Here is a 12,170-nt window from a genome sequence, read left to right on the forward strand (position 1 = left end):
TTTCTACACTGATGCAGCTGTCGGTTTCTGTACAATGCCAACTCAACACAGTAAACTGAGAAACTTTTGTTCAAAGTTGACAGCATAGCCAAAGTTTCCAAAAATTCAAATTATATTCATGTAAGGACCAACCACAGTAGTAGGCTGTGCACCAATAGCTGATGTAGCCACAGGGGTCCTTTCATCCCTTTGCAGATCACGGTGGCACCATGTCATCAGGGCTTGGACTTTAAGCTATCCGAAGTTCTTCATAATGAACCACGTCAACAGCAGACGATGAAGAACTCCTAAACTCACTTAGTATTATCAGGACTAGAAACTAAAAACACATTTGAAAGAAAAAAAAGTCATGTTGATAAATTATATTGAGAAAAATTTCTCATTTCAGAACTGTGAAAATCGTTTTCGATTTTAAAAAGGAATTCTCAGGAAAAAAAAAAAGGATATTCTCCATGTGAGACTATTCTCCTGTGAAGTGTGGCATGGATTAGAATGAAATGTTTTGCTCAGATATGAGCAGCTGTGGAAACTTGAGGCATGAGCTGTAACATAGTAAATAAGTAGCTACTGAAAAGACGGACATTTGGCAATCAAATTCCCTTTTCTTTTCGTATAAGTAAAGAATTTCCGCTGGTAATTTCAGAATGGTGATTCTGTCTCATGAATAAATCCAGTCTGGTCAGCACTAAAGGGGAAAGAAGGCTCAGATGCACATTTACATTATAAAAAATGACGCCACATATGGCTTCCAGTCCCAGACACACTATTACTTCTTGGAGAATTGTCCCAAGTGTGAAGGCTGTGTATAATCTCCAACTGACACAATGCAAGCAATACAGATGCCAGGAACATGAGCATCCCAAAGGTGTCTGGCATAGCATGTGATTATGTGTGACACAGATGTGTGTGTCCCAGTGCTACCAGCATTATCCTGAAGAACAACAAAAAAAATGAACTCAGCTGATGACGGTCACTCAGGCTTTATGTAATCCCTCAAGATTTCTAGACAGCGATCCTGGGCAAATTATTCACTGAGTGCATAGTTGTATAATGCATTCCTCATGTTAGGATATTTTTAGAATATACAAAATCAGTCTTGTGGTAGCAGTGGCTAGGGTGCTGACCCAGGGCCTCCAGAATGCTCGCCAAGTATTCTACCACACAGCTCTTCTTGAAACCCACAAAAGCAAATCTGAAGATCACTTTGCAAGAGCCCTGAGAGCCCCAAGGACAGTACATGTACCTTGTTGACAAGGCGCAGAGGGAGCCTGCAGCAACAACATACTTGGCAGGACCCCATCCGACATATTCAAAGGCTACCGGAAGTGGGCTTTTCTCATCTAGGAGGTAGTAAGGCATCATAAGCGTTAAAGCTGCAGAAACCCCAAAATAGGCCATGAAGCAAACCAGTAAGGAAGTCACTATTCCAATGGGAATAGCTTTTTGGGGATTCCGGACCTCTTCCCCTAAGGAAAAACAAAACGGAAGGTTAGTAAAGAGTCAAAGGGCTTAAGGACTTCCTGTGGCTCAAATCCCCCTCCTTGGACTTCCTGTGGCTCAAATCCCCCTCCTTGATGGTCATTCTACCATGTTTTTGTCCCTTCTGCATTCTTAGTGAGCTCTATCTATTTCCTATAAAGATTCCCTTCTCTTCTTCAGGATATGACACCATTAACAAAAAAATGATCCAAATAGCAGAGGGCGAAGAGAAGAATGGAACATACAAGTCAGTTTCCTACTTGCAAAAGGCTGGATGGTCGGGGAGGGGGAGACACACGAGCACTCTTAAGTGTTTAAGTCTTGAATGGTGGTTGATGTCATTTGGAAAACAGCTACACTGGTATTCTGTGAGCTTTTGACCTGCAAGGCTTCAAACAAACTTATTTACTCATTTATACGAAACTTTAGTTTCTATAAAAAAAATTATCAGAATATGCCTCTTACAAGATTAATGTTTGAAGCTACCCAGACAGAGTCAGTTACAAGGCTGTGCAACTGGAAAGCTCAAAAAAAACTCTGGGATGGGTATCACCTGGGATAAAGAGAAAAGAATTGGTATAGTATTTTGGCTGGTGAATGAAAAGACCATTTAAGACAATGACCATCTGGAGGGGACAGAGCTCTAAGTCAAAAGGTTACAGATAGATTTCTCATCCGATCAGCCAGATGTGTTGTCTTTGGTGGTCATCACAATATCCTCAGGGGAGGTGCTGCCCTTGACACCCTCAGTGCTCTGAGACTTACACCAAGTGGCTTTTGTGGCAGATGTAACATGGGTTGCAGGTGGATCTGGAGTTGGTACCCTTCCCACCCCACATCTCATCCTGTCTCCTTGACCCTCTGCTGCACATGTAGCTACGCCTGTGGTACCCTTTCCTTCTAATTCTCGAGGAGACACTGCCCGTACCAGTGGTTGCAATGCAGTCAAATCCCACAAAGGCATAAAAGCAAGTTGCAGCACCAGCCAAAGTTCCTGTGAATCCATAGGGCATAAAGCCACCAGCCCCATAGAGGCTCGTGCCATTTTCAGAAGTCGGTTCTCTGAAGGAAAGAACAGACACAGTCAGCCATTTCATGGACACTGTACCTTCTGATGATTTCTCTCCAACCACGTTCTTGGAAGGCTGATGTTGCTTGTTGTCTCTTTGGAGCTAATGTTCATAAAATCCAAAATTTTATTCTGTCATCTTAGTCTGGAGAACATGATAGATTCCCTCAAAATAACCTCTATGTCACTGACATCCAACTACAGGCTATTCAACAGCAAATACAGCAGGCCCAGACCAAAGTGTGTGTGTGTGTCTGTGTGTGTGTGTGTGAGAGAGAGACAGGGTCTTACTTTGAACCCACATTGGCCTGGAACCTGAAATACAGCTCAGGCTAGACTTAAACATGTGCCATTCCTGCGCCTCGGGTTCCTGTGAGCACTGCTGTGCTGATCTCTATAGATGTTGCTAGACGGAGGAACACAGGAAGCAGGATTTTGACATCTGAGATCCCATATGTGAGCCATGCTCTACAATAAAGGTAAAAAAAATTCTCTTTGCCCCCTGGTGAATTGTTGGGGGTAGAAGGGGAGCTCTTGCAGGGACTAGACTCCACCCTAGAGGCTGCACTGGGAGCCAGCATCTGCAGAGCTTCACACAGTGGCGCAGCTGGAAGCTCATCCCCACCTTAGTTTGGGGAGCCTGGGCAGAGGAGTCACACCCTAGAACCGTGCCCCAGAAGGAGAAGTGCTGCTCTCAGAAAACAGCACTCTTAACACATAATGAGGAGAGGATGGGGGGGGGGGGAGAAGTGGAGAGGGACTAAACATTTTACCTGGCACCCGCTGATATGTTTTTGAGGAAGTCTTCACTGATCTTCCAGTTGGCCACGTTTCCTTTCACAAACCCAGCCACCATGACAAAGAGAAGGACCAGGATGTTAATAGCTGTGAAGAATTTATTCACCCAAGCAGACTCTTTTACTCCAAAGGATAACAGACCTATGGAAAAAAAGAAGGCGTTAACATGGGCTCTTCAGCCATAGACAAGGCAATGGAACCCTGGTGCTAATACATGCATTGGATATTCCTGTATTAGCAGTCATACATTTACCTTCCATTTCTTTAGTTCCATTGTTAGTGCACACAATTACTTTTCTGTGGAGCAGCGCCTTTGAAGACGCCACTGATTGTGATTTCTGGAAGCAGACTGTGCTCACACTCGAGAGCTCCATGCTGTCTGTGTAAGTCTAGTAACTCTGGTTATTGTTCCCATGGCAGGCACAGGCAGAACCCCTCATTTGAAAGGCTGTCCTTAACAGCTATTCCAGGGCTAATATAAAAGTCTGCCATGCACTTTCTGATCACATCACCAGAAAATAATTCTCCTAGGCGCCATGCCAAAACAGTTCTCTGTTAAATCCATTCTTATATGACAGAATTACTTTATACTAAGAACATAAATATCCTATTCGAATAGTTTGAAAAAAAAAAGAACAGTATAAAGAATAGCGATCTACTATGGTATTCCCGTAGAATTCTACATATGCATGCACACACATATATTTCTGTATCAACAAATTTACCATCAGTTTTAACAGCTGCATGACATACTATGTGGAGATGCTTTAATCCCTTATTTATAGACAATTAGGTCACTCTTGGTTTTATTTTATAAACAGCACTGACATCATTACCATCTTATATAAATATCCCTGTGCATTTTCTAACATTTTTCCTTACAATAGTCTACAAATTAAGAGTGTATGGGAGGGCATGCATTGTGTGTCTGCATGTGTATGCATGTATGTGTGTGTAGGCATGTAAGTATGTATAAAGTACGCGTGTGTGTAGTATATACGCATTCTGTGTGGGTGTATGCATGTGTGCATGAGAATGCACATGGAAGCCCGAAGCTGATATGGGTGCCTTTCTTGACTGCGCTGAACTTCATTTTTGAGACAGTCTCCCACTACACTTGGGGCTCCTCATTTTGACTAGGTTATCTGTCCAGTAGGCTCTAGGGGTTTAGGGATCCTCCTGCCCTAGCTCCTCCCACCCCCAGTGCTGGGGTTACAGATGCACATTGCCATTGCCAGCTTTTAGAGGAGTTCTGGATCCAGACTCGCATTTTCATGATTGTGAGGCAGCCACTTTACCCATGGAGTCATCTTCCCACCCCCAGAACATGAATTTTTATAGAGAACAAGATTTGGCACCATTTACATTACATGAATTTTAAGTCAGAGTATTTTATTCATAATGATTTATAAGAGGTACTTATAGATATTAACGTTATTAGCTCTCTGCCAGCCATTCATGGTAATATTTTTCATCTCCATCATTTTAAAAATGACTTCATTTGGTTTATTTCAGTGGTAAATTTAGAGCTCGAGCCCTTGTGTGTGTTAGGCAAATGCTCACGATGAACTTCAGTCCCAACCCTATAACTTATTTTTAACCTTAACTTATTGTTTATAAATGTAAAAAGTTGCTAGAATAACCCACGTGCACCTATCTTAATAGTTACTTTTAATAAGATTCCCCCCAAACTTCAACCCTCAAGTATTCATGTTTCCCTTCAGCTTTAAATGACTATTATACTATCGTATCTTCATCTTTAACCCACCTGATATACTATATGAAGTGTGGCTCTTAGTCTAGCTTTTACTACTGGGGCAATGGCTGCCATGAAAAAACAATGCCACAGCTCTGCTAGCCTCTCCCCTGCATCCACAGCATCCACTGCCACAGAAGCAGAACCGTGCAGGCAGAGATGAGAGCAGCGGCATTTCACTTCTACATGTACCGTTCCCACTCTTGACAAAACAACATACTCAACACAAAGTGAAGAACGGGAGTTGGTGAGTCAGGCTAGAAAGACACAACGGTCATGAAAATGTTTTGAAGTTTCAGCACAATGTAGTGCCTCATAGCTAGGGCTTTCCAGTGCTCGGGGAAAAGGCCATGCAAGTGGGAAATTCCCACGGCTAGCTGAATGACATGTGTATGTATGAGCGTGCGCATGCACACACACACACACACACACACACACACACACACACACACCAGTATAGCATTTCCTGCATGAACCTCGCAAATAAAGCCTGTCTCTGCCTATAAAAAAAAACCCTGCATCAATGGCATGAAGGAACGCTGTGGGGTTGGCACAACTATGGACTCTGCGATTGGCAACTGGGTAAGATGTGCCCACCTTCAAGAAGAACAGAGCCACAGCCACATTTTATATGAGGTTCCAAACATGCCAACACACTCTCTACTTGAGTTTCTATCTGCCACCAACAGATTCGATCCCAATAAATACCTCATGTGAACGCTATCCACGACTCCCTGGTAGCATTCATAAAACAAGTTTCAGTGGACGTGTGGCATTGCAATTTGTTTGAGCCACTATTTATAATGGGAGATTTTCATTTTCAAATAGTCTAGCAACAAAGTTTTAATGTAAATTTAGACTACATTTAAAAAGATAGATTCTGAAGGGAAATGAGCAGAGGACACAGACTCAGGCTCAAGCAGAGGTTTCGTCGCTATAGAATTGAACAGTTCTGAACAGCCACAGCTACAGACTTCTCATTATTAAGAGAGTAAAGCTGAATATTTTAAGTTTATTGAAGCCATTTCTAAATAAAACATGATCATATTAACTAGGCTGCTTTGAAACTAAACTGAATCAGTGAAGTTCATTTAATATCACATAATGAAAAATAATGGATGTATTTCTTTTTAAAAAATCCTTTAAAATGAAAAGATTTTTGTATTCATATGGGTAGGGAAAGGAGGTGGCGGGAGCTCAAGGGTAGAAATAAAATAACAACTTTGGGCAGTTGGTTTCTCCCCCTACTGCCGCTCCAGGGACTGAACTTGGGTCTTTGTGCTTAACGGCAGTCACCTTTACCCACTTAGCCATGTCAGTGACCCAGAAGGTATTTCTCTTAATGCTTGAAGCAAAGGGCACAATATTATGGATCTATGGAATTTGTTCATGATTGTTTCCCCATCTTTATAATATTCTTAACTAATAAGGCAGATTTTTTTTTAACATAAGGCTATTTTCTGAAGTGTGAAACTGTCCAGGTAAAACATTTCCTAATAGAAAATTATTTCTGTCACACTCGTTGAGCCCAGGGAGAGAACAGAGGATGAGGCAGAACAGGAAAGCGAGAGACCAATTACTCAGGGTAAATCACCTAAGAAGCTGGAACAAACAGATCGACGTTAAGAGGGTCTGTAGATAAGGACAGTCATAACAGAAAATGCTCAAAGAGTCCATGTAAGGGACAGCAGGGATTAACTATTCGTACACAATAAAACTGGCTGCCATCTGTGTGCACACTGCGCTCTATGCCAGGAGCTGCGCGAGGCAGTCGGCGGTATTCACAGTTCATGAATGAATACACTGAGGAAGGAAGAGACGGAGCACGCCTTTCAAATCCTGCACGCAGTGAGCAGCAGAGAAAGACGAAAAGCCTGGATGCCCCTACTGTAGTTCTTGAGCCTGTTTAAAGCGCTGTCGTACCACGCTGGTGGAAGGTGGAAGGTCCTTTACCAAGTCTGTCTGTCTATGGGATATCAGCATTAGATAATCCCCAGTAGCTGGATCCTTCCTTTTCAAACAAGTGTCTGCAGTAGGCACAAGACAGGAAAACAACACTTTTTTCTAGAACTAATATGTTTGCTAATGACCTGAGTTGCATTTAACAGGGTAAAACAATACCATGAAACTCTACATTTTTTTTTCCCTTATGGAAATACCCTTCCTCTTCTTGAATGTCTCTCATTAGTATTTAAAGACCGATGCTCTCAAAACAAAGACGGGCACCTCCATCCTATGACTTACTGCAGTCCAGGTGCCTTCTCCTGCAAAGCCAGGGGCCTCCTTTCACACACATTGAATCCTGTTGTGAAACATGGGGGAGATGAAACCCGCAGCGAACCCACACTGATCCTACGCTGACCTCATTCCAAGAATCCAGGCTTCAAATCTGCATAGCCTACTTTCCGGGGGCCCCTTGGTGTGGTGCATTACCGGGAACAGCATAGGACTGGTTTTCTTACCTGCCAGAAGTAGTATAAGGCACACAGCAAAAAAGTCTGGGTACTCCGCCAGGCCAGTATAATTCATTTTGAAATACGTCTTGAAAAACTGACCAATTTGCTTGTTTAGAAGTTCATCGAAGGTGCCACTCCACGCTCTTGCAACACTGGATGTACCTTCCCCAAAGCAGAATGTTCAGAGAATAAAAGGTTACAGGTAGGAAATTAACGAAACTCATCTGCTTAGTTGATTCTTGATAAACTTGGCTTAGTTCACACCGACTGAAACTTTAATCACATTAGAAAACCAAATTACTATTACATATACATAAAGATGTCAAGAATACAAGAACACTTTTTTTTGAGGCAGGGTCTTGTTATCCCAGGTAGACCTCATACAGGTGTGTAAATGCTCATATCAGGCAACTTTATTTGTAATAAATAACTTTCCAGAAGCTAGGGAGATGGCTGAGCAGTTAAATCACTTGCTGCACAAGCAAGATGTCAAGTCAGACCCTTAAGTAGGTAGCACTGGGGAGCACAGCCTCTAAATTTAGCCTTGGAAGGCAAGGTTGGGGCCCGAGAGCAAGCTGGCCAAGTTGAGCTGGAACGTAACCATTGGGCTCAACTGAGAGATCCTGTTTCAGAGAACAAAAGGAAGAGCAATTGAGGAAGATGCTGATATGTTCTCGGACCTCCCTGTGCCCTCGAAGACAGAATCATATGCACCAGCAAACATGTGAACACAGACACACCACACAAACTCATGAAAAGAAAAAAATTAAAACTTCAAACAATTTTCAAACCCATTAAGAATCATGAATTCAAAAGGGAAGACTTCGGCAGTGAGGATGTATTTTAGAGATGACAAAAATGAGCCGGGGGAACAAGCTGAGATGTGCTAGCTTACCCCTAGTGCTGAGAGTCGCTGGACGGCTATTTTACCCTACAGAACCGATATTTGATTTTGGAATTTACCTATGACATATGACAGAATGAGATTCCAGCCAGTGATGAAGGCCCACAGTTCTCCAACCGTTATGTATGTGTATAGATAAGCAGATCCAGTTTTGGGGACTCGGGCCCCAAATTCAGCGTAGCAAAGTCCTGCCATCACCGAGGCCAGGGCGGCGATGAGGAAGGATACCACAATACTGGGACCAGAATCTGCTTTGGCGACTTCCCCAGCCAAGACATAAACCCCAGCGCCAAGAGTGCTTCCAACCCCCAGGGCGATGAGGTCCATGGTGGTTAAGCAGCGGCAGAGTTTGGAATCTTCTAGACTGTCCAGTGTGACGATTTTTCTCCGGATCAGACATCGCGCAAAAGTCAGTGCCGCTCTGCAGGGAATCATGGTGAAGACAGCAGCCTAGGGGAGGAAGGAGAGGAGGGGTTACTAGGAGGGGTCTGCGGCCATCTTCCCTCCCACGGAGCAAAGACAGACAGACAGCTCCCCCTTTTGCTTATTAGATAATTGGTTCATAGCAACCAGAAGGATTAAAGGTGAAGAAGCTGCACATTTCCCAAGTGTCACACATAAAAATTAAAGGGACTCCAACGAGTTACTTTTGGGGTGGAAGAGAAGGTGATTTGAAAGATTCACTATTTGCTCCAATTATTGTAATTTCTGTAGACACATTGAAAGGAATGCATTTCTTCTTAGATGGCTAATTTACCCCTCACTAGAAGACAAGGTTTAGATCCTGCCCTTAAAACCATTTTCTTCTTTAATCACTCATCCAATTCAAGATTTTGGAGCTTTTTCAAACATCAAGGTTGCACTAGGAATATATATAGAATGGCCACACATGTGGCCTCTCGTTTAAGGGGCTTACAGTCTAGCTCTGGCTTAAAAGTAGGTAAAGGATTGTGGTTATATACTTGAAAGCTTTAATGAATGTGTCCGAACCATGCTATTTTCCTCTTAAGCAGGGATGAATAATGAACAGAAAGAGCCCCATTGGCCCAAACAATTTAAGCCTGGAAAATACTATTATATAAAACCAAGTATGGATTTCAGTGATGCACACACGTAATGCGTATGCGCACGCGCACGCACACACACACACACACACACACACACACACACTGCAGAAAAAAAAAATGTCTGAGCCAAAATACTGGCCTAACCATATTTTGATGGTGAACTAATTTTTTACTTCTGTGTATTTCAGCCGAGCAATAGGTATAACTTATGTACAAAAGAAATACTGCAATTTTAAAAGTCTATTTGACTTTGCCTACAGAGACATGTAATTCAGCAGACTGAAGGCAATGGAGGAAGAGGGGTAGGGGCTATTGTGTATCTGTCTATGCAACTGTAGATATTAAGTCATGTCTGCCTGTACTTCATGGGCTGAACACCAGCACACTGATCTGCTGCTGTAGGGTACTGGTCCCTTCAACTTCATCATATTCATCAACAATAACATAAACTTATGAGACTGTCACACGCGACACTCACCCTACGGCCTTGGCCTTAGGATATTTGGGCTCTAACATCCCTGTAGACTCAGGGGTCTGATGATAGCAGAAATAAGTACGTAGGGTTTTTTTTTTTTAGAACAAATGATTATTTTGTTAAGTTCTAAAACAGTGACTTTGTTTGAGGAAGAGAAATCCACATGAGCTGAGATTGAAGCGAGCCTGCGGGGACGAGCACTATGAGCATGTCCCTATATGATTTTATTGAGGCTAATGATACACATGAGTCCTCCTCAGTCCACTCCTAGCCTGGAGGATGACAACTTCTAATTATCAATACTTCTTCAGCAACCCGGAAATGTAACTTCTAAAATGTCTTCAATCCAGGTCATCAATTTGACAGCAGAGAACTTTGGGTCTAGTTAAACCCTAATACCTGATGATCTAGCACCAGGGGGCAGATGTCCCCTGCTAGTTATAGAAAAAACATCCATCCTGGATTGTGGCTTTATTTCCATATTTGATACAATCATCACAGAAACGAATCCTTTCCCTCCAGCCCATTCAAGGCAGATATGTCAAATGGTCCCTGAGTGACAATCACTTGTCCTACAATATTACTACAGGGGGAACGAAAGGAGGCAAGCCATTGGGGCAGTGGTGCCTAGAGCCTGCAACCAATTAGCTTGTCCCAGTTAGGACCCAGGTTTTTCTTTCTCATCCCTCTGCCAGTTTCGTGGTGCGGAATATGCACTTGGCATGTCGGGAATGAGGGAGAGAAATGCAGTCACCATGTGCAGTACAAGGATCCTTGCCTACCCCTCCTTTTTTCTTCAGATTAGATATTTTGACTTCGCAGTCTCCATATCAACATCAACTATGTTCCCATGATTTTAAAATTCCAACACAAAGTTTAAGTCAGCAAAAGGGTAAAGCAATATGGCATGGCTGACCGACGGTAATTCTTTTTACTTATCTTTGAGACATAAATTTCTCAAAGCAAGCTATTATTTGCTCAGAAATGGTAACCGTTGCACCTGGACTAGCCAACGGCAAAAACAAGCCCTGCATTTATTTCCCCTAACATCTTACTCTCTCTTTTCTCCACATCTAAACAACTTCATCCTCTCAGGTATTCCCCAGAGAGGCGAATGGCAAAGTCGAGACAAGTAAGAATCGACGATACAATTGAGATGGTTGCAAATGTCCAGGCACTGTAGTAAGGGCATGTGTTCTTTCTCTTAAAGTACTGAATCAGTATGGCTAGAAAGTGGAGGCAGAAATGTACTATTTCAACATTTCTCACAGGCAGGCATTTCTCCTAAGGTTATACAACAACTGAATAGCTGCTGCAGGGTTTTGGGACGTTCCTAAAGAAAACGGGTGGTTTGGAACACGTGGGTACACTCACCTCGGGAACAGTTGAAAACACAGCCGCAGTACAGATGGAGCGGTTTCATTGGAACAGAAGGAACATGGTTTTTGTTTCTTTCTTTCTTTGTTGGTTTTGTTGTATTTTAGCATGTAACTTTGTTCCCAGGGGAAGGGAAGAGAGAATACAGCAAAAAGTGGAATAATGAAAGCAAAGCCTTGGGCTCGGTGGTAACCAGAGCAGCTGCCCAGTCAGCACTCTGCCCTGGCTTGGTCGCAGCACCAGCACCAAGCAGGCACCAATTCCCTTCAGCAATGGCTGGCCAATAAATCACCCCGAATACCATAGGGCACCACCTGTTCCTTTCCCCAAGCTGCTGGTGCCAGTCACTCCATAGAGACCACTGCAAACATCAGGAGAAGGCCTTCCCAAAATTATCTCATACCTGCCACTAATTCGCAAGTGCTACTGATTTTAACAGTGTAGGTCTCTGGTGTTTTTATGTTCCTGGTACGCCCTGATACCTTTTATTTTATTGTCCAATCCCAAAGCCTTTTTAGTGTTCCCGTAAGATCAGATATATTATTAATTTCATTGTATAGATGAACAAACTAAGGTACTGTATAGTTAGCCAACATCACAGTCCACCTATGAAAGGAATAAGATAAAGCCATTGGTGTCGCTGGAACAAAGGTTCTCAACTGTGGGTCTCAACCCCTTGGGGAGTCAAATGACCCTTTTACAGGGGTCGCATATCAGATGTTCTGCATATCAAAACTTACATTACAATTCAAAGCAGCAGCAAAATTACAGCTATGAAGTAGCACCACG

The 12,170-nt window shown here is 42.9% G+C and overlaps 1 protein-coding gene across 3 annotated transcripts in view; it reads right to left on the reverse strand.

The window, feature by feature from the left end:
* The window catches only part of Slc7a2 (solute carrier family 7 member 2), a 59,773-nt gene that overhangs the window by 14,708 nt on the left and 32,895 nt on the right, over positions 1-12,170 (reverse strand). For all 3 annotated transcript variants that reach the window (XM_041644457.1, XM_041644455.1, XM_041644456.1), the window contains 5 exons: positions 8,522-8,912; positions 7,565-7,720; positions 3,322-3,487; positions 2,408-2,541; positions 1,244-1,466 (listed from right to left, as the gene is read on the reverse strand). In XM_041644457.1, coding sequence (XP_041500391.1) covers positions 1,244-1,466; positions 2,408-2,541; positions 3,322-3,487; positions 7,565-7,720; positions 8,522-8,897 — 1,055 coding nt within the window. In that variant the 5' untranslated portion in view covers positions 8,898-8,912. The remainder of the gene's footprint in view (positions 1-1,243; positions 1,467-2,407; positions 2,542-3,321; positions 3,488-7,564; positions 7,721-8,521; positions 8,913-12,170) is intronic.

The sequence above is a fragment of the Microtus oregoni genome, unplaced genomic scaffold (assembly GCF_018167655.1).
Source record: "Microtus oregoni isolate MIOR12 unplaced genomic scaffold, Mior012 000096F_ref0000112, whole genome shotgun sequence".
Taxonomy (NCBI): Eukaryota; Metazoa; Chordata; class Mammalia; order Rodentia; family Cricetidae; genus Microtus; species Microtus oregoni.